The sequence below is a fragment of the Lytechinus variegatus genome, chromosome 3 (assembly GCF_018143015.1).
Source record: "Lytechinus variegatus isolate NC3 chromosome 3, Lvar_3.0, whole genome shotgun sequence".
Lineage (NCBI taxonomy): Eukaryota > Metazoa > Echinodermata > Echinoidea > Temnopleuroida > Toxopneustidae > Lytechinus > Lytechinus variegatus.
Window position 1 is genome coordinate 50,130,695 of NC_054742.1, and position 24,215 is coordinate 50,154,909.

General features: G+C 36.4%; 1 protein-coding gene across 1 annotated transcript; it reads left to right on the forward strand.

The window, feature by feature from the left end:
• Positions 1-1,121: 1,121 nt before the first annotated feature.
• LOC121411272 (NAD(P) transhydrogenase, mitochondrial-like) lies at positions 1,122-16,681 on the forward strand. Its single transcript, XM_041603898.1, has 3 exons — positions 1,122-1,265; positions 10,923-14,104; positions 14,591-16,681. The coding sequence occupies exons 2-3, from the start codon at positions 10,928-10,930 to the stop codon at positions 14,603-14,605; spliced, it is 3,192 nt and encodes a 1,063-aa protein (XP_041459832.1). The 5' UTR covers positions 1,122-1,265; positions 10,923-10,927; the 3' UTR covers positions 14,606-16,681.
• The last annotated feature ends 7,534 nt before the right edge of the window (positions 16,682-24,215 follow it).

The following is a 24,215-nucleotide window of genomic DNA, read 5'->3' on the forward strand; positions in this document are numbered from 1 at the left end:
TCCCATACCTACTTTTCCCAGTTGTGCTTTATTGGTCTACACTAAAAGTTAATTAACTTTTGCCCTAAAAATTAACGATTCCTATTTTGTTCACAATTCACATATTATGCCTCTTTTATGATCGCCTTCGACAGAATCTACACTGGACCCTGCCCTCATAATAGGCACAGTCAATAGCCTATCTTCTCGATATTCGCTCCCCTTTCTTCTAACTATTTGTTTGAACTGTACGTTCTGAAGTTGTCCTATTCCTCCTCCCTCGATCTTGTTTTCTTCTCGAGTCTTCTTATTTCTCATTCAGGCTTGGCTTCTTTCGATTTGCCGTTTTCTTAAAGGGCAAGTCCACCCCAGGAAAAAGTTGATTTGAATCAATACAGAAAAATCAAACAAGAATAATGCTGAAAATTTCATCAAAATTTGATGTAAAATAAGAAAGTTATGACATTTTTGAGATTCGCTTATTTTTCACAAAATAGTTAATATAATTATGCACAACTTGATGATGTCACACTCACTATTTCTTTTGTTTTTTATTGTTTGACCCCGGTGTTTGACTTAGGCCCTATTTCGATTTGACGATAAGGACCTCTTGGTCAAACCACAAAATATTAAAACTTTGGTCATTCCACTTTTTCAGGGAGGAATAAAACTTTGTTTCACATGCCAATAAGGAGAAAATTAAAATATTTCATATAATAAAATACAAAAGAAATAGTGAGTGGGTGAGCTCATTTGCATACCGACCAGGATGTACATATTAAACTGGTTGTGAAATTAAGTGAAACTCTAACATATCATAACCATTGGCGGCGGAGCAGAGGATTATCTTTTGTGTTTAGGGGGGGCGGACGGCTATTGTAGCGTCCCCCCCAAAAAAAAAAAAAAAAAAAGATAATCCTCGATCTGCTCCGCCGCCTATGATCATAACTTTCTTATTTTGCATCCGATTTTGATGAAATTTTCAATGTTAGGCTTGGTTTTTATCTTTTTATTCAAATCAAGTTTTTGTTGGGGTGGACTTGTCCCTTAAAGATTTGGGATTGGGAGGGAGGGGTATAACCCAACCCCAACGAGGCCAGTAACTGGATCATAGCCGAGATAAATGATCTGTGCGCGCGCTCGCGCGTCAACCTATACCCGGCATTTACGTTGGCTGTACGTGGGGAGTTCTCTGGTCCCTACCCCTGCCAAATTAAGAATATCAGCCTTCATTTTGATCCGGAGGCTTCACCAGTTTGACTTTTGATTGTGAAGGGTATCGTGAGGTACGTATCCCAAATGTTGTGTTATTCTTTTCACTAAGACAAGAGTATTTTTTGGGGGAAATTGACCCTAGTATGAGACATAGAGTGACAACCTGGCGCAGGGGATCGGGAAGCGCGAAGAGGAACGGCCGCTACATCATGCGACATGATTGATGGATGGAAGTCTACACTGCACTGTATGGCAGTGTATCCTATTGCCGGACACCTTTATTTCAGTGCTTTAAAAATGACAACTAGAGGAATTACAATGAAGAAAAATTATACCTTGCTATTCCAAATATTTCGAAAATTATGAATATGATGAAATTATTTTAAATTTTCCAACCGTTTTCTTTGCACCGCACTTGCCGCATACCCCTCCGCGAAAAACAATTATTTTCGTACGTGACAAATTACATCATAATTCCGGACGCGCGACGGACGGGTAAAAATATTCTTGATTATAATGATGTAAGAAAGAGTTGGTGTTATTTTTTCATGATATATCATCTCATGAGTAAATTTTAAGTTTTTGTTTGCTTTCTTATATCGATTTTGAGCAGATCTTTGTAATAAATTGGTGTTTGCTAACTAATTTCATTTTTTTTAATTTTTTTTCATTGAGTGTTCGATATGGCTCTTTTCAGTATTAATGCTCGTTCATATCGTGACCCTCAGTCAAGTTCTATCGATGCGCAGACGATCGTTGACGGCTCTCTATCTACCTCGAGAACTAGCCGTCGACGATCTGATCGATGGAGCGGACGAGATTGAAATTCGGCGAATCAGGCCCGAAATTAGGTCCATATTGCCATCAGAAAATAGATCAATTGGGATCAATTGTTAATGCAAAACTATGTTATATGATATTTTAAGCATTTTCTGTCATTTTAGAGAAAAATAAGGTAAAAGTTGGATTTTTTCGCCTTGTTTTTCCAAACTTGTTCTTTGAATTGATCTGTGAAATTGAACTGCGGAAGTCTTACGGTACGAAATTGATTTCTTACGCAGTAATTATGCGCGTCCGGAAATATGATAGTGTCCGGTAATACAATACGTGACTATACTCTTGAGCAATATATATAGGCCTATAGGCAGTCATGCCAGTAGAGGCGCACGGCCAGTATGGAAGACTCTCTCCAATATGGGAGACAATCTCCCATATTGGAGATTTGCTTTGCAAAAGGACAAAAGAAACAACACCAACAAAAGCATGATTTTTTCTACCCAAAAATTTGTCTCACTGAGGTCAGAAGCCCATTTGTTTTGTGTGTTATTGACAACAAAAAAATATCAAAACAAAAGTGGATGGTGAATTTTTAAAGTAGATGGTGAAAAGGGGTAATTTTTCATGAGGAATCTGCTTATCACATTTTTATTTGCCGCCAAGGTAATCCTTTTGCCGCAAATGTAAACAAAGGAAATTGGTCTCCAAAACTGGAGACTGTCTCTGAAATTGGATAGGCCTACCCAAATTCTTTACAAAAGTCTCTGATATTGGAGATAATCTCCCACATTGGAGACAGTCTCCAATATTGGCCTTGCGCCTCTACTGATAGCTATGTTACTTAGACTTATATATATATACACGTATATACCGGTATATCTACACACAATAAAGATTTAATAAATCCCTGAATTTTAAACATTTATGATGCCATGTATGTTAGTCAGTTTGTTTCCCCTTTAATCCTCCTGGTTCAGAACTGACTGACTTCATTGATACTTTTTGCAGCAATATCTTGGTTTCCTATGAACCATTTGCCATTTAATTCAGACCTTGAATATTCATTTTTTTTAACATGCTCTCTCTAATAAGGCTTGGTATTTGAATAAAATGCTGAAACAAAAAGAACCTTTTATGTCAACAACAACATACTCTTATTATAACTAACTTGATATTCATAAGGGCAATTCCATGAGATAAGTGCCATGGGGTGAAAAAAATAAATTCATATTTAGAAACTTGTCACCCACCTAATTTTGTTCAGTATACTTCTGGGCATACGGAACAGTATTTTTTTTCTCCAAGAGTTCCATCAAGAATTTCAAATATTGAACTTTGAACTCAACTTACAACTTTATTGAGAAAAACAGTAAAAATTTACCTAAAGAATTCATTTGAATTAAAGAAATTAAAGAATGGTCAGCAGTTGTTGAGTTAATTTTTAGAATGTATGAAGCATTAGTTTTGCCAAAGACTAAAATGTCTTCCAATCCCATGAGTGGGTAAAAAGCATGCCACTCCATTGGTTAAACCAATGTAACATGAGTAAGCTGAAGAAACTTAAATATTCCCTTCCATTCAAAATTTGCCAATGGAAGTTCTCTTCATACTCGTACCTGATAGATGAGAAAAATTAAGTTGTAGCTGTATACATATCATGGTATTACAATAAATGAGGCCCCAAAAGTGTAACGCGAGTAACGGCATAAAATTGTGATGTTGTCTCACAAGCTATGGTACAGTAACCTTTTATTGTATGACTAAGGGGTAAAAACAAAGAGTATGGTCCATTAATGACCTTCAATGACCCTTTTGAAGTGGTCATTACTGTCATAAAGAGAAATTTGCCAGTTGTGGTAACGATCACAAAATTAGTTCGATCAGAATCAAATGAAATGACCACCCAAGTGTTAGTATATTATATAATTTTTTTAAATCTGCCAAATGGCTCTTGAAGAAAATAAGTAATTTCTGAGGGATTAGCAAAATAAATTTCATCAAATGTCAGGTATTTTTCCAAGCTATATTAATTAATACACTATCCCACATATGCTTTCTGTGTTAGTGATCATAAGTGTTGCCAGTTTTTAGCTAAGATTTCATGATTTCACAAAGATAAGTTTATGTTATTGTAGCATATCTACATGTAGATCTATGGTAATAGGATGACAATCAACATTGATTTTAAAGACTTTGTCGTGAAAAAATTGTTTGCTGCAACTACATAGTACATTCTTTTACCATTAAAATAGATAAACCGGATGGAGCTTATAATTGTTGCTCTTTCAGTCTCACGTTTACTGTTCAGTTTTAAGCCTTTCTCAGACTTTTAATCAATAAAGATCAATAAATTTGTATCTTTGGTTTTAAGAGTCTGCATGATTTGCACATATAGCCAAATGTCTAAATAACGACACTTTGGTGCATTGTTTTCATGTACTAGAAATAAGTTAAAAGAATAAATCATTAACCTGGATAATAATTACAGATGGATCATAAAAGCATAACAAATAAATACATTTCATTTCATTTTTATAGTTTGTTGAAAGTGGCAATTTCTGTTTTTAAGATTTGCATTTTTTTGATGGGGGAAGGGATATATGATAATTTCTTAACCTGGTAATGCAATAGAATGTTTTGGTCAGAGTTACTGTATTATCTTTTTAACACATAATTCTGCTCCCTTAATCTTTAAGCAAGCACATTAACTTTATCAGATAGGTTTGCTTGATATTGCTTACACTACAATTAATTGTATCCCCCGAACAGAGTTCGGAGGATACTATGGATTTGGCCTCGTGCCGTGTCCGCCGCCGCAGAGATTTTTTTTGTGAGCGCTCTATTAGTTGTATTTCTTCTCCAATCATCTTAAAATTTGGCATGAATGTAGAGTATGGTATAGCGAAGCCGCCTATCGAATTTGGTGTTGGCGGAGACATCATTGCCATGGTAACGAGATTTTGTCTCGCCCACCAAAGGTGAAGGCGAGACTTACGGATCCAAATGTCATCCAGCCGTCACAAACCTAATGCCACATAACTCCACAACCGTAAGACGCTTTTCATCTAAACTTGGATGGTAAATGGACTTGGGGGACCTGCTTCTTATGCTGCAGTCGGAGGTCACAGGGTAAGGTCAAAGGTTGTTTTCAGGTCAACGTTAAAGTTTACATGCAAGACTTATGACACTTAACCCCCGCAACCGTAAGTCACTTTTCAACCAAACTTGGATGGTAGATGGGCTTGAGGGACCTGCATCTTATGCTACAGTCGGAGGTCACATGGTAAGGTCAAAGGTCATTCTCAAGTCAACATTAAATTTAACATGCAAGACTCTCTTCTGACACCTAACTCCGCAACCGTAAGTCACTTTTCAACCAAACTTGGATGGTAGATGGACTTTGCGGACATGCATGTTGTGCTGCAGTCAGAGGTCACATGGTAAGGTCAAAGATCATTTTCAGGTCAACATTAAAGTTTACATCCAAGACTCTTATGACACCTAACTCCGCAATCGTAAGTCACTTTTCAACAAAACAATATTAGAAGCAATATTAGAAGGTGAAGCGAAGATGCCTATCATTTTTGATGGGGTCTTCGGGTTAGGTTTACAAAAGATATCCAGATTACTCTATAATTTATTCCCCAACAGGTGATACTGGACAATACTTGAGGTTCTGCAGAGTCACGCTGCTACGTCATATTATTGTTATCAAATTTGGTACCCACAGGCAAAATGTGGGCAGGGTCATTGTCGCCATAATGATTGTATTTATTTGTCAAATTTCTGTGTGAGCTCTATATATCACAATGACGGAAGACGCGGTGGGTTCCGGGGATACATGTGCTTGGCTGCGTGACCCGCCGAGCATCTCTAGTTCATTCATTGGATTTCATGAAAGAGAAATACGCACTGTTTGCAGACCTGCCAACCAGTACGATTTTTTATTAAGATAAGGGCATACGATTTTTTTGTACTTTGATACGATTTTTCAAGTTAAAAAATATGTTTTTTACGTTTTAAAAAATATATTTACGATTTTGGTGTTCCATACTATAAAGCGATTCCGAAGCTCAGTGGCACTGGCATAGATCGGCACTTCCGCAAACTGACATGCTAAACGCCCCACAATCCCTGACGCTGCAAATAAACGGTCCGCCGCCATTTTGTGTCATGTAAAAACACGTGGCTGCAGTAAATGTTGTTCCAACATTATGTACACAGCGATGCATTGTGGGGTAGCAAGATGGCGGATAATGGTGATCGAGGCGCGCACAATATCCATTCAATTAGATAAGAGAGTTTGGTGGTTGAATGGGCGAAGCGTGAGTACTGGTGCTTGGTGGCTTAGCGCTAGCGATAGCAAGCGGGGCCGGGGAGCGCTGGCCTGGCGCTTCAGGTTTACGTTGTTCGTGGTTCATGTGTGTGCGGTGCATTTCATTGCCGCAGTGTTTGCTTGAACTCTTGATATTTTCATCTCTAATAATGGATTCATACCAAAGAAAAAGGAGAGTAACAGAGGCGATTCTTACTCTGGACCATCCAAAAGATGGAGAATGAGTACTTAGCGGTGAAAAGTAAGTTGTCAAAATGCAAACTCCCGGCCTAGCAGATTAGGCACGGCCTGCTATGCTAGTGCCAGGCCGGCCGCGGCATGCCCTGAAGATCACGCTGCTGCACTGCACTGGCTCCGCGGCAGTGTTGTGCTTAATGGAGTCTAGCGTACTTGGATCACAATTAATTTTAAGGCAATACTTGACTCCTCAGAATATCTGAAAAATTTTCACAAATCTTTTAATTTTTTGAAATGTCATAACTTTGAAAGTAGAAAAAAAAGAAGTTATATTTTGGTTTATGAAACTTGGACATTAGAGTAATTAATTATAATTTTGCATAAGTTTCAGGCCATCTGATTAAGGTATTATTAAGATTAAGATATTATTATTAGTTTCTGATTGACATGTGTGGAAAAAATGACAAAACATGCAGGAAATTGCCCTTTTTCCGTACGGTGGGAGGGGAGGACAACTCCCCCCCCCCCCCCTTTGCACGTTCCGCATAAATAAAATACAGTTTATGGGAGGGGAAATACAGTTTTTGTTATCACAGAATACAGTTTTTCATTCCCAGAGGTTGGCAGGTTGGTGTTTGGAGTATTTACATGTGAGTTCATGCGTTAGGTTGGGATCAGATTGCAAATAAATGTGGTGTGGAGTCTAGGGAGTATACATGTAGTTTTAAATACTCATTCTGCCAGTCGTTACCTGCCAGTTGTTACTTTACGATTATTAAAATCTTCAAACGACTGACTAAAAAGGATGTTCCACAGTTAAAGTGAAATCCATGTCATTTTCACCAAACTTTGCATATAGATAGTTTAGAACCTGAATATTCGAAATATGCAAAAATTAACGTAGGTCCATGTGCTTGATTATTTGCTATAGAGCTTCAAATTTCACCCAACGGAATGTTCTTAAGAATTGCGAATTCAAAAGAACTTGGCATTTTTAGACCTCGCAAGATCACTACAATGACTTTAAACTAGTGACTACTTTAAACCTCTATTACTCAGTCAAAATACATGAAATAGTCATCAAATTTTGCAAGAGAGTTGATAATTGTATCGTTAGAATGCAGAATCTATTTATAGTGCTATTTGATTGCAATATCAAGTCTAACAGCACCGTCAGGTCTTAAAAATGGCGTAAAAGACAACAAAAACCCAATCTAAAAAATGTGAAATTTCAATGACAAACTAAAAAAAGAAAAATAAATGCTGCACTTTATTTAAAATCCATGTCATTTTCACCAAAATTTGCAAAGTTGTAGAGGAGTAGAGAAAGGTATAACTAAGAGGTGCAAACATTGAAAAATAGGGGTTAATGTGCTTGTTTTCAAACTATCAGCATTTCTATTAGAGCAAATGTGCTTTTTAAAACACCAAAAATGCGCCAAATGCTTTGTATCTATGTGAAGAAAAAATCAAAACCACTCTAACATTTATTCAAACTCGGGGTCATATTCATGATTCTTGGCAGCATTGCAGAGTAAAGTATTTTGAAATTGTAGAGATATATTTTTAATGGTCCATGGAATAATTCCAGTTTTTAGCTTCATAAAATAACGCATCGGATCTGAAGTAAGAGTGCAGATGATGAGAAAAATCCGCTCGAACCCACAGCTTATTAATCACCTGTTCATCCATTGTGACGTCAGCACGCATGAGTGTAAAATATGCGCATATCATAATGCGCACAAACATAACTGTGGAACGTCCTTAAGTGTCTCCTGAGTCAGTGATTCAGAGAAACTTGAAAGGAATTTAATTTTTAAGAAAATAGAATTAAAGGAGAATCATTTTCACTCCACATCACTTACAAAATGCATGTATGATAACTAATTTTACATTGTACGTGTATGTGTGGTAATTTTGCTTTAATGTTGATATGCCGTAATATGGGCTATACAGTAATTCTTGAGAAAAAGAGGTTAACAAAACTGTTCTATTTTATGCCTAAAATACATGTAATTTTAATAGTTAATTACATCTAAATATACATTTTCAAGCAAATATGGTCAGGAGCATGGCAATGAATTATGTTATGTAACGTGAGTAACACTAATTTTGGTAAATTTGTCAAAGATGTGAAGTGTTTCAAAAATTCTGAACATTTATATTTGTGAACCTCTATACCAGTTATAACAATCATAAACCCTCTACTTGTTATTCCACCCAGTATGAGGACACTTTTTGAACAAATTCATGTTCTTAACTTATGTGGTCCAAAAATGTAGCGTACCAGTAACAAGAATTTGCTTGCCTATATTTTCTGGATAGAATTGTTGAATTAAATTTTGATAATATAGCTAGGTGTATTAAGTTATCATAAACCTTGTACAGAAAAGAGAGATTGTCAAACCCCACAGCCACGCCTCTACAAAAAAGAATTTCCTTGCCCAATAAAACAATCTGCTTGCCCAATTTGTTCTATATTTTTTTTCATTATGACGCCACTACTCTTATTTTAAAGGTCATACAAAATAACAACAATTGAGAATCATGTATAGTATAAAAGAACACACATTTAAAAGGATATTTTCAGCAACGTTGGCCTGAGTCTTTACGTTTATTTTGAAGAAAAAAAATTACTATTTCATGGGCTTTTAAGGTTAAAAAAACCTTCACCAAAAGTTGCTAAAATTTCATATTTTGCATCTTTAAATCCACGAAATGGTTATCTGTTTAACATATTTCCTTAGAATTATTTTTGTTTAGTTGGAATCTATAAAGAAAGCCAGTGAAAAATGTTCAGCTCTTTATTGACTCTGAAAAAAATAATCTTTTTATGATGTAAAAAAAAAAATCAAAAGTGGAGTGGCTAAAATTTCACATTTTGCATCTTGAAATCCATGAAATGGTCATTTATTTTCCATATTTTCTTGAATTTAAAAAAAAATTAGTTGGAAACCATCAAGGAAATTAAGTATATTCTCCTCTCTTGTCTTTTATTCATTATTTTATGATGTTCCACTTGGTCAATATTTTATTATCTACATGTGGGACTACAATTTTTTGTCCCACTCTACATGTAGACTTTCATGTTTTTTTTTTTCATGGTGTTGATCATTTTGATCGTTTTACATGAAAGTCTACATGTGGGACCACAATAATAAAAACATTTACCGAGTGTAACATCATCATAAATCAGAGTCAAGATAGAGCTTAATAATATTCTTCATTTTTTCAGTAGTTTCCAAATTCCAACTAAATCAAAACAATTTCAAGGTACAATCGCTGATGTGGTTTACGGTACACCATGTGGAGTGTTATAGAAACAGTGGATAGAACTTGAAGAAGAAAGAGGAATGGATAGGCGAGAAAGTGGAGATTTGAGAGTAGAGTATTCTTTCTTGAAAGTAGTCTTGAATAGGACTGTAAACCAGGAGAGATTGAAAAGTTAAAAACAGATTGAGTAGTAGGGCGGATGAGGAGATGCTGGCTTGAGTCGGCGAATAGAGATGATGAGAAGTAGTAGTAGAGAGACTCGATGTTTCGGGCAGGTTGACTCTCCGTCTTCAGGAGTCCATCTTCTATCCACTGATTTAAACACTCCACATGGTGTATCGTAAATCACATCAGCAATTTTACATGCCACCATGCAAACCTAAAAACAACATCCAATTTCAAGGTAATATGGAAAATAGATATCCATTTTATGGATTATTGTAAATTGTGAACTTTTAGCCACTTTTGGTGTGTTTTTTTTTTGGGGGGGGGGGCACATGGGCAAGATAGTAGCGCATGCGCAGTCATTGCGCACATAGAACGTAAGATGCGATAGCACAGTTTTTCGAACAAGGTACCTAGTGATAAATTACTGGTAATTGGTGCTTATTTTGCATCAGTTTCCACTGTTTTTTTTTGTTTTTTTTTACTGGTTTGACATAACATGAGAGATAGTTTTGATTATCCAAAAGATATGGAAATTTAGAGGGTCAACTGATGTTTAATGATTTCATTTTCAAAACACCACTTGCCCTGGGCAAGCGGATTTGTCGTGCCCTGCCCACAGTAAGCAAAACATGGCAATTACAATACATGTATGTTAAGGTGCCTAAATTGTGTAACGTGAGTAACATGTTTCATTGAGAAATGGTATATTTTCAAGTTGAAAAAAAAAATGATCAGCATTGTCTGTATTAGACTTTGGTTTGGAATCCTCTTGATGTATTTAGAGTATAATGTTATGCATGGATATTGATGTGGCCTCCTTAATCACCGTTAGGAATCCAGTTTTGGTCCAAAGTTCTGGGCAATATTCATTCATAGCCATACTCCTAATTTTAGGGATAAATTTTCTTTCATGTGACATAGTGACAAATACAAAGTATTTCCCATCGTCAGAATCTTATTTAATTATTCATATTATTGTTTTGTCTTTTTTATGCAGGCATCATGTTTCGCTTTATGCAGTCTGCCTGTCAAGTAGACAGGGTGGCCCTTAAGAAGACCTACACAGTTTCCAAGTTACGCTATCGAGGGCTGAAAACATCCTTCATAAGGAGGGCAGAGGCAGAGGCTCCACCAGGTGCAATTCCTTATGGCGAACTTAAGATCGGTATCCCAAAGGAAACTTTCCTCAATGAACGCAGGGTAGCAGCCGCCCCCATCGCTGTCAAGAATCTTGTCAAAGAAGGCTACAGTGTTGTCGTAGAAGACGGTGCAGGGTCCAAAGCTAACTTCAGAAATACAGATTACGAAGAAGCCGGGGCAAAAATAGTAAGCAGAGATGATGCTTTCAAGTCAGATCTCGTTTTGAAAGTCCGCGCTCCAAGTATGGAGGAGGTTGGTCTCCTCAAAGATCGCACAAATCTCATCAGTTTCATGTACCCAGCGCAAAATAAGGAGCTTCTGGACAAGTTAGCAGAGAAGAAGGCTACAGTGTATGCCATGGATTGTGTTCCTAGGATAAGCAGAGCCCAGGTATTTGATGCCCTAAGTTCAATGGCAAACATTGCCGGCTACAAAGCTGTTGTAGAAGCAGCTAATAACTTTGGCAGGTTCTTCACAGGTCAGATTACAGCTGCTGGAAAAATTCCTCCAGCAAAAGCTCTTGTCATTGGAGGAGGTGTAGCTGGACTATCGGCAATGGGCACAGCAAAGAATATGGGAGCTATTGTAAGAGGGTTTGATACAAGAGCAGCTGTCAAAGAGCAGGTACAGTCACTTGGAGCTGAGTTCTTGGAACTAAAGTTTGAGGAATCCGGAGAAGGAGCTGGTGGGTATGCTAAGGAAATGTCTCCAGAGTTCATCAAGGCAGAAATGGACCTGTTTGCTAAACAATGTAAAGAAGTTGACATCGTTGTTACTACTGCCTTGATTCCAGGTAAACCTGCACCAAAGCTTATATCTAAAGAGATGATTGAGTCAATGAAGGAGGGATCGGTTGTAGTGGACTTGGCTGCTGAAGCAGGAGGTAATATTGAAACCACAAAGCCAAATGAACTGTACGTTCATAAGGGTGTTACCCACATTGGTTACACGGATCTACCCAGTCGCCTTCCAACCCAGTCTAGCACATTGTATGGTAACAATATCTCAAAGTTTCTGCTCTCACTTGGACCCAAAGGCTTCTACCACATTGACCTAGAAGATGAAGTTACCCGAGGCTCTATAATTTTGAAAGAAGGTCAGCTCCTTTGGCCTCCCCCACCACCCAAAGAAGTAGCTGCTCCTCCACCACCCCCACCTAAGCCAGCAGCAGTTGAGGCCCCGCCCCCAAATCCCTTCGCAGAAACCCTTAAAAGTTCCCTGATGTACACAGCAGGATTGTCATCTTTGTATGGCTTTGGAGTTCTGTCTCCAAATGCTGCATTCAACACCATGCTCACCACCTTCTCTCTAGCTGGAATTGTTGGTTACCACACTGTCTGGGGAGTAACACCTGCCCTCCATTCACCCTTGATGTCAGTGACAAATGCTATCTCTGGCATCACAGCCGTAGGTGGACTTGTTTGCATGAGTGGAGGTTATTATCCTGATTCCACACCTGCCACCCTTGCTGCTATTGCAGCTTTCATCTCATCTATCAACATCTTTGGAGGATTCCTTGTCACCCAAAGGATGTTGGATATGTTTCGCCGTCCAGATGATCCACCAGAATATAACTATCTATACCTTCTTCCTGGTGCAATTGGTATTGGATCATACTTGGGCGCTGAAATGACAGGTTATTCCATGCAGGAGATTGCTTACCTTGCAGGTTCTCTCTGCTGTGTTGGTGCTTTGAGTGGATTGTCTTCGCAAGCATCATCCAGAGTTGGTAATTCTTTAGGTATGATTGGTGTATCAACAGGAATGATTGCCACCCTTGTTGGACTCAAGGCTTCTCCAGAGCTGTACACACAGATGGGTGCAGCAATTGGTGTTGGTGGCGTCATTGGTTCCATCATTGCAAAGCGAATGGCAATTACTGACTTACCACAGCTTGTTGCTGCCTTCCACAGCTTTGTTGGTCTTGCTGCAGTTCTCACCTGTATATCAACATACATGACAGAAGCTTCCCACTTTGCTGCAGATCCAGCAACAGCAGCAATGACCAAAGCTTTCCTCTTCCTGGGAACATATATTGGTGGTGTTACTTTCACAGGTTCTCTTATTGCATATGGTAAGCTTCAAGGTGTGCTTAAATCTGAGCCTCTCCTTCTCCCTGGAAGAAATGCTCTAAACCTGGGACTCATGGCTGCAAATGTTGGTGCCATGGGTTACTACATGACAAATCCCGGGTATGCTATGGATATGAGCTGTTTGACTGCAACCAGTGTTCTCTCATCAGTTATGGGAGTCACTCTGACTGCAGCCATTGGTGGCGCAGACATGCCTGTTGTCATTACTGTTCTGAACAGTTACAGTGGCTGGGCTCTATGCGCTGAAGGCTTCATGCTGAACAACAACCTCATGACCATTGTTGGTGCCATGATTGGTTCTTCAGGAGCCATCCTATCATACATCATGTGCAAGGCTATGAATCGTTCTCTAACCAATGTCATCTTTGGTGGCTACGGAACCCTGACCACTGCTGGTGGCAAGCCGATGGAAATCACAGGCACCCACACTGAGGTCAATGTAGAAAACACGGTTGACATGATTGATGAAGCCCAAAATATCATCATTGTCCCAGGCTATGGTCTTTGTGTTGCAAAGGCCCAATACCCCATAGCTGAAATGGTGGAAATGCTCAACAAGCGTGGAAAGAATGTACGCTTTGGTATCCATCCTGTTGCAGGTCGCATGCCTGGTCAGCTGAATGTTCTCTTGGCTGAAGCTGGTGTACCTTATGATGTTGTACTTGAGATGGATGAAATTAATGATGACTTCCCTGAAAACGATCTGGTTCTCGTTATTGGAGCCAATGACACCGTCAATTCTGCTGCTGAAGAGGATCCCAACTCCATCATTGCTGGTATGCCAGTACTGAGGGTATGGCAGTCCAAGCAAGTGGTTGTCATGAAGAGATCTTTAGGAGTTGGTTATGCAGCCGTAGATAACCCAATCTTCTTCAAGCAAAACACCGGCATGTTGCTGGGAGATGCCAAGAAGACATGTGATGCTCTACTTGCAAGATTGAAGACGGTACATGAATCATGAGTAATGTAAAATGAATGTGCCTAGAGTGTCAAAGTCTTACCTCAGTTTATAGGCTTGTGGTATCAAAATGAAATAAATTTATTCCAAAAAGTTATATGAAATCATGACACTGATTATTGTTTAGGAATTCTCTTAATGAAATAATTCTTTGCACTATAAATCATGGTTTAAAATTTGAATGACAATGGATATACATCTGATTTATATTAATGCTGAAAGAAAAACTATTTTATGGAAGTAATGAATGAATGTTTTTAGTGAAAATAGCATAACTTAATTTTAACATCAAGCTAGTAAGCTATTCAGATATGCAATCATGTGTATGATTCAGGTGATATAGTCAATTCACCATTATGAACTTTGCTGGCTCATCTCATATTTCCTACCCTTCAATAGATTACATAAAGATGTGATCTTCTCAAACTTGTTTGACCAATTTTTGCACCTCTCTTTCTTTTGAATGATATTCAGGTGGAAGATTATTAATGAATTAGACAAGAAGGAAAGTAAGTTTTCATCAGATAAAGCTCAGATGATGAAAGGATAGTGAGGGTCAGGCTATCAGTGAAAGATTCAAGTACAAGAGATTAGGGAGCAGTAAGGGACAATTGACAAGACTTACAAACTTTAGTAAGATCAAAGCTACAGTCTCCTTGCTGCAATTTTACATATTTTATCTTACAGGCCAAGATCTATGAAAAGACTATGTACAATGGAGAATGAAATACCTTTTTTTACATGTACATCATGAATATAAATAATTACTTATCAAGATGATTATTGACTATTGAATTCAAGTTTGATATTATCCCCTCAAAAACAGAGTTATGCTAATTAAACATTAGCTGTCGCCCTTTTAATCTTGTTCCATATATGTTATCTTCTTGTTTGTGGGGGTAAACATGATTCACCTCGGGCTTTCTAGAAAATATTTATAGCTGAAAACTTTAATCATCAAATTTCAGTGATTTTGATAAGTAATGGGTTTCAGAGTTTTTTTCATAATTCTGTTCTTTTATTCAATGTGAAATTATTATCGAGTACATTGATAGGAAATTAAAATTTTTGCTTGCCTGCCTGCACAGTTGGGCTTTTGTGTGCTTTCCTCATCTGATTCATAGTTCAGGTCACAAGGTAATGGGATTCATGAAAATACACAAATGTTTGAAATGTTATTATTGACAAAATGTGATATACTATATTTAATTTGTTGTTTTTTCACAGGTCTGACATTGTGAAAGTGCATATGAAAGCGTTCATCATGAAATACCAAATTGGTTACAACAATCTTTAGATAATATTTAAACCAATCAATGTACATGTATGTAATGTAATTTATGAACCATCTTGCTCATCCCTTTAAACTTTGTTGAATATATGCCTACTACTCCCATCATAAATCAATAACCAGAAAATGAAAATTGATAAAAAACAAACACATGGCAGTATGAATTAGTATTAAATCAATCTAAGCCACTGAGTTGTAAACATGTTCTATATTTTATAAGCTTGATGAAATGTTATTTTAAACTTTAAAGCACCTTAATGTCACCAAAAAATAGGGTTCTTTTCATTAAACATCTACTTATTTTCTTTGTAAAGTTTATTTTTCTGCAATATAATGGAATCCTATTTTCATTCTCTGTTTTAGAATTTTTATATTCCACTTTACTGCCAAAGCTTTATTTTGTTGTCTCTTTTTTCATGCATATTATTTTAAAAGACATGTTTATATCTGTTTGTATGTTTTTGGAATGTAAGGACAAGAAAGCTCTCTAGATTCCCAAGTTTGATGATAATTTATTTGCTTTTGCTGTGATCTGTATTGATTTTACACATGATTTGTAGACATATATATAGATGCACTTGTGAAGAAACCAAGACACATTGAATCATGAAACATTTAAAGGGAAAATGATTTACAATGTAGTTAGAAATACACTATAATTCTGTGTTTTCGTTACAACAGAAAAGTATGTATCACATCTTAAAAAAATGATATGTCCAGAGATCCAAATGTTTAGCTCTAAAGACAAATTGAATGGTTGAAAATCATTGTGATCATTTTAATATGTCCAGTTATTTAACTGATTATTTTTATTTCCTTTTAGATTCAGGCGATTTATGTTGATCATTTCACTTTTTTGTGTATCATTTTTGTTCAAGCAAACAATGTCCTTTGACTTCCCTTAGGTCTGGGTGTTGCTGTTCCTGAAAGCGTGATTTCATATTTGTCAGGATGTACCCTCACAGACCTTTAATATACATATATCTTCCAGTGATCGAAGATACTCTTTATTGTTGCTACATATTTTGGGGTCCTATTCCAAAAGACAATTTTGACAATTCCAAAGGAGAGCGTGAAGAGCTTGAATGACGTAAAATAATTATGATAATAATGTCAGCTTTAAAACCCTGTGTAAGTAAGTGTCCTCTATTGGACCAACGTATATTTTCTTTGCTGGATCAGTTATAGAATTGCTCTGCCATATCTTCCAGAAGTGAAAACGTGAGTTTGGGTGCAGAGTGTCAGAATAAAATGATATATGGAGATGAAAATGATCAACTTTCCTATTTGTTGTTTTATTGTACCTTGGTGTTTTCCCTGATTAATATATTTTTAAAGTGAAAAGGTGGTTGCATTACAAACCCCTTTCTAGCTTGGAAGAGCAATTAAGTAATTGATTTTGAATGCTAAACCTTAATCAGGTTGTGTTTATAAACTGGGGGGGTGATTTGACAACCCCCCCCCCCAAAAAAAAGGGCCTTTTCAGGGTTAAGCTATATTACGTAGGGTGGCTCTGAATATGAGAATATTTATCTCTTGTGATTTTCTGTATTTGCATTATGTTGTAACATCTCTGTTGGAACTAACATATGTTTTATCTACATGAACATGTGTCCTTACAATGGAAAATCCTCACTGGTGCCAAGTTGTCTTAAGTAGGAAATAAAAAGAGAAAAACAGTATATTGCAGATTTGGTGGAATTTCATGAAAATTTGTTTTTTTTTTATTTTGGAATGATTAGTTTTGTTTTTTGCAAGCAGCTCCATCTTGTAAATCTCATATATCGAAGTTTAAATGGTTCATCATGATTTGATTGATTTTTTCCCATGAAATATGAAATCGTGAATTTGATTATCTGGTACAATTACAAAAATTAAATCATTTTGTAAGAGAGTATATTGATGTATGGGAACTGATTGCATTTGACAATTTTTGTTAGTGAAAACCAATAACTGCTATTTTTAATCTGTTTCTCTTTTGATTCTGCTTTTATTAAAAGCAACTTGATTCAAGTGTGGTCGTTCTAATTTAAAATGCATAGGATGGTATTCTGATAGTCGTGGTTTAGTTAGCCTTTAGTTGTAAAAATGAGTTTTGACATGGGAAGAGAATGAAAATACAAAAATATGAAGTTTAGTGACTTAATTGGAGCATTATAATTGCCACATCTATGGAAGAAATATTTCGAAGCCAGCATTCCTGAGAGGTGTGGTCTAAAATTCTAGTCTAGACTTGAAACCCATTGTCACCTTGAGGTTTACTAAATTTAGTGAGTCTGCTCAAATTATGGATTGCCAAATGCATCAGATAATAGTGTGCAATGTCCTGTTATGTTCTTTTGGGATATCATACACTGGTGATGAAGAAACTTTTTGCATATATTTTTCTTTTGCAATATATGTTGGTTTGATTACTTCAATAATGGTTTGCGCTTGACCATGTTATCCCATTTGACAAACCATAGTTTAATTACAGATTTAGATGACAATTTCATGATACAACTCGGTATAGGCCATAAGGCCAAAGCGAGATATGAATGAGAGATATTAGCGAATGTGATTACTGTTGCTGTGATGTGATCATAGAATGCGTGACCATAATGTATGGTGGAAACGTGGTAATTTCTTAGTGAACGGATGATGAGATTTTGAATGGTATCCATGATTTAGCAAATGAAGCAAAGGTTCCTTAAGCTGTTAAGTATTGTCGGGGGATCTGAAGGGGGAGGAAGGTACCCCCCCCCCCCTTATCGAAATACTCTAAAATACAAGAACTCGTGACAAAAAATTACTTCCCCCTACTCCTATTCTTATTCTGCTCCTCCATCTTGTTCTGAATCTTTTTTCTTCTACTTATTTTTCTCCTTCCTCTTCTACTTCTTTCTTCTCTAGAGTGAGCTATTCTCTTAAATAATGAGGCTTTAAATATCACCTTTCAAGTAAATTCTGCACAAACTATTCTGTAGTGTCGGATTTCCCTGTTGATAGACTTGCATGCTCGTGCCTTTAGGCTCTACCCCTCCAAACATTTTTTTATCGACTTTTTGCGGTCAATCAGGGAAAAATGGAGACATTGGTCCTTAATTGGCGAAAGCTTGATCAGATAATGATACTTCTACCACTACTACTATACTAATGTAATCATGATATTAATAGTGATAAAGGTAATATAAAAATCATTATGATCGTGTAAAATGCTGTAACTAGTGAAAACGGCATCATGCTGTTATATTTTGTTTGATGGGCAAATCAAAACTAATTACACGCTTCAATTTTTACCAATCGGATATGGAAGGAATTAATATTACTTGCATGTCTTACTTGTTGCTTAATCTGGCTAATCCTTTGGCAATCTTTCAGAGTAAGAAAAAAATTATGAAGGTTTTTCATAACTTGAGGCCATGTCGATCGTTGTTCATGAAGGGATGATTGACGCAGATTTTGTGTGGGATTTATTTGTTTATATTTTAGGTTTTGGGAGTCAGTGGCGTAAAGGGCAACATTTATAAAGAGCTGCGAGAAAAAGTTTTGATTTTGGTTGTAAGCTTTTAAGGGGGGTCCACAAGTCGAGCTTTACACCTGTATTAAAACGGGAGGTGGGGTTAGTCCTTATCATCGAAGTTTATGTTAGCTTTATTTCTACAAGACTATGGCGTATCTACGGGGGCACGTGCCCCGGACACCACTTGTATGGGGCACAAAAAGGGGAGGGGCGCAAATAAAGAAAATGCTACTCCCGTCCTACATTCTATTTTATGGTAATGCAGTTCCCAGTACGTTAAGAAAAATGAAGCTTGCATGTATTTACCAATGCACGGATGAATATTCGTGCCAACTTTGGTTCTTCTCTTCAAGGATTCCAACAAACCGCCCTTAAAATATTCTTTATTCAAACGCATATATCATATAACTTATCTCTAGCCGTGGGTTTGCATTTTGATACGTCACTCTCTATTAATTCTTATACAAACGGTTCTTAAATACATATTTTTCTGGTTTCAGTGTCAAAGCTTTTCATCACACGCTGATTTGCATTTGGAAATACAAATCCTCTTCATTAGTTTTTTACAATCATTAAAATGTACCTCTTTAGGCGAGGCTATATAAAAAAAAATCAGCTCACTCTTCACACTCGCATTACGCCGATGAGATGCGTATCTTTTTCATGAATTGTTACAATTTTTTCCCTTTCAGGTAAGTATATCATCCGGTATATCATGATTTTCAGCTCACCCCTCGTGCTTGCATTATTTTCCTGGTTACTTCTCCCTAAACTGTCCAGATTTCAGCTATAAATATCAAGAATTTAAGCTCGCGCTTCGCGCTCGTATTAATTGAATAGATAAGCATCATGCTATAATAACAAAAGGTGCTTAGAATATTCAATCTTGAAATGATATTGGAATAGAATAGGCTCGCGCTCCCCCCTCGTATTAGGTCGATTTAACGAGATACCTATCTTTTTTATGTATTCTTAAAAGGGTTTTTTAATGTTCATTTTTCAGGACTAAATATCAATAACTTTAATAACTGCTTTAACTTTCGAACGGAATAATTTTGAGATATAATATTTCGTAGGTGGTTTTTACACTCATTAAGCAACTCCTGGAGGAAAATGAGATTGATCGGTTGGGTCATGCATGAGTAATCAAAGATTGAATTAAAAATGACCATTTTTGAAAGTCACAAGAGTCGTTTTTCAGATTGTGTAAAGACATAGTAGGGCAAAAGTTGTTTTTGGTGAATTTCATGGTGTTAATGCTGTTTACTATATATCAATTAGCCACTCCACACAAAATTTTGATAGGGTATGTTCATGGTTGAGTGAGCACATTTTTTTGTGATGTATCATACATTTGTAGGTATTTATGGTAGTATCTTCTGTAACTTGTTAAAACATGTTGAAATTGGAAAAAGGTTTGTGACTCCCCTCCCTCAATTTATTGGCCCCTCTCCACTTTCAAATTCTGGCTCCACTGATTTGTCCATAAATTCTACTGATCCTGAGAAATTGTTAGGAAAATATTACATATATACAGTAAGAAGAGTTAGGAAAAGAAAGAATTTATGCATTACTGAAAAAAAGAGTATTAGTTTTCGAGTGTGCTCCCTCAACTATGAAAGTGTAAAAAATTCATAAAGTGCGTGGTGACAAAATTGGTGGATGATAAAGGCAACCCAATTAAGGAAAATATTACATTCATGCAGTAAGAAGAGTTAGGGAAAGAAAGAATTTATGCATTAAAAAGAGTATTGGTTTTCGAGTGTGCTCCCTCACCTATGCAAAAAGTTCATAAAGTGCGTGGTGACAAAATTGGTGGATGACAAAGGTAACAGCCGAACTTACCCCCATTATTCTCTTTATTAGCCTCCAAAATGAGTCTGTGACATTGAAAAATGCCCCCTTTCCCCCACTTTGATGCGTGCTCACTCATAAATAAACAAATCGATTTCATATTTGCATAAAATTCTACCCATAGGTTGATAAACATTACTGCCAAATGACATTGCTAAAGACAGCCTTGAAAAAAGTTCCACCATATTGAATAAGGGGTTAATACACAATGTCAATGAGAGAGGAAGTCAAAATTTTAACAAAAGTGAAATGAGGGTTTGTTTCATGGACGGTTTTTGTTACCAGCAAAAATTTTGAGTCACTTAGTGAGCGCGCTCAGTTGTCGGGTATGCTGACCTAATAGAGACATTTTAAGGAAGCACTTAGGCCTATAGTCATTGTAATCATGAATGAAAATACGCATCTCAGCAATCAAATAATGCGAGCGCGAAGCGCGAGCTGAAAAATTTTGATATTCAGACCTAAAAAGGGACATTATAATCGATTTTGTAATCATGATACGTACTTGATTAGCTTAACAATGCTAGCGCGAAGCGCGAGCCGAAAGTTTTACATATATTGACCCCAAGCAGGGAGATCTGAAGGACTATATTTTAGGAATCCCTTAACAGTATACATATCTCACCATAATCATCTAATGCGAGTGCCAAGCGCTTGCTGATTTTGTTAGAATTACATCTGAAGACATGAAGCACTTTTTGAAGTCATTTTAATCATGATTACTATACGCATCTCACTAATAAAATATTGCGAGTGCGAAGCGCGAGCTGAAAATTTAGATAATTCAGACCTGAAGCGGGCATTCTAAAGACTGATTTTAGGAATTATCTCACCACTCCACTGATGCGAACGTATCACGGACAGGAAATGTTTCATATTAAGAAAGAAAAGAAGCGTATGTCACTACATAAAACAATAATATATTTGGTGTATATTGACTTGAAACGGGAGTTTTTCGTACAACAGGTTTATATATCTCTTTAAACAGACAATGCGAGCACCAGGAACAATGACAACATAGGCCCTGAGCAAATTATGTTTCATAAAGTTATGATAAAAATGTTTCCTATGTAATATAACATAACTTGATTATAATTTATATATACCATTATAATGAATAACATTTTTTCTTTCCCACTACGTTCCTCTTCCTTTCTCCCTCTTTTCTCCTTTTCCCCATTTTTTTTTGGTCAGCCGATGGGGGGGGGCACGTGCCCCGCCATACCCCCCCCCCCCGTAGTTACGCCCTGACTCAAAGGGTAGCTTGTAAAATTACCTACACGCTCATGTAAAAATATATTAATAACTCCCATTGGTTCGGAAATTATGGATGTTTGTTTTAGGGGGGACTTACTTTTTTGTTGTATATTATATATAGGACCTATATATATATATATTATTCAGAAATTGAATATCGGGAGATGTGGTTATAGCAATCACTAGCGTTCATTTGGGAGGCATGGACCCTCCCCCTAATTTTTGAAATAAGAGAGAGAGAGAGAAAGCAAAGGAAATGAAAACGGGTGAAATATGACATTTTATAACGATTGTGTCAAAATCTATCACAAAAGTAGATTTATGTCATTAAAAATTTCAAAACTTTTACTCGCTCTCTTTGAATTGAAATGAATTTATGTAGACAAGTATAATTTATATACATATAAAAACATATCTCGGGGAGACAACAAAAGTTAGATACGCAACCCGTACAGGGTTGCTCCCCGGAAGACCATGCAACTGAAATTAGTATTACATAGATATTTACATAAGTAAAATACATAATATAATAAAACATTAAAAGCACTGAATGAATGAATGAATGAATGAAAAGAGTCCCACACCAATATTTGTTCATGTCTTAACCCTTAAAGGGGAAGTTCACCCTGACAAAAATTTTATTGTAAAAATAGCAGAAAAAAATAATGAAAATGATTGCCGAAGGTTTTAGAATTTTTTTTTCAAATAATTAAAAAGTTATTAGAATTTCAATGATTTGATTTGTGACATCATATGCGAGCAGCATTCCTACATAGTGAATGGTAAAAAAATCAATGAAATGTAATTTTCTCAGAAAATTGAAAATGGTTTTCACTGTACCTTTTGTATATCAATCGACAAATCATTTTACACGCGATCATGAATAGAAAACAAAATTAAATCATCAGGAACCATACAAAATTTGAAATTCATGCATTTTATATGACAAAACAAATGGGGCAGCTGCTCGTTCATGACGTCACAAATCCAAAACTTTGAACTCTAATAACTTTCTTACTCTTTAACGGATTTTCCTCAAACCTTCACCAATATTTTTTACTATTTTTTTCTGCTATTTTTACAACAAAGTTTTCTTCAGGGTGAACTTCCCCTTTAATAGAGAAAAGAGACAGGAAATGGGAGAAAGCAAACACTTGGTTCGTCACCTCAATCAAGTTTGGTTGATGAGGTGTTTCATTAGGGCATTTTTAAAAGATTCGAGACTTTTTATATTAACTATGGCACTAGGGAGTTTGTTCCATTCATCCATGATTTTGGGAAAGAATTCTTGTAGTAATCGGTTCTTGCTAAAGGAACATACATCTTCAAATTATGATCTGTTCTTCCAATTCTAGATGCACAAGTATACCTGTTGCTTCCAGTCTCGTAATAGGTCCATGGTCTAACATACCATTTACTAACTAGTCTGTGGTATCTACGTTTGATTTACAATGTAATCATACCAAGTTCATTTAATAAAATAATATAACTCGTTTCCCAGTCTTTACACATCATTCTTACAAAACGTTTCTGTATCTTTTCAAGTATGTTTCTCTGTGAATTTTGTTCACTCACAGTTTTTTTTAGAGAGATTTTCACACTATACCCCATGGCTGTCGCCCTCAAATTATTGGATCATTACGCAACTGATAAATAGGTATAAGTTTAAAGTAGCTGAAAAGCCGACGATGCGTTGTGCCCCCTCCCCCCCCCTCCAGCTCAAGTTCGGAGTGACGCTCATGCCTCCCCCCAACACAGAAATATTAGGGATAGATCCCCATCAGCATCCCGCTCATTGTGTCAGTCTTCTACGTTCACAATCTGTGTTGTTTTATTTAAAACAAAAAGTTCCATTTTCCCTTGTATTTAAAAAAAATGATCATATATGGAAATGTGTATTCTATATTTTATTTTGTATCATTTTTAAACACATAAATGAATTTTATCAAAGAAACCAACAAAACAAACATTTTGTTTATAATGGCGTATTCTAAAATTAAGTCAAATTGATAAAATAAAATATGTTGTTAAACATTCTATTGGAATGCGATTTAAAAAAAAATTATCAGTGACCTGCATGAAAAGGGGGCATTTCAATCGTACTGTTAAGTCAATATATTTAAGACGAATGTGTAAGTAAATAGTACATGTATGTATAGGCTTCGTATTGCAATAATAAAATTTCAACTGACCCT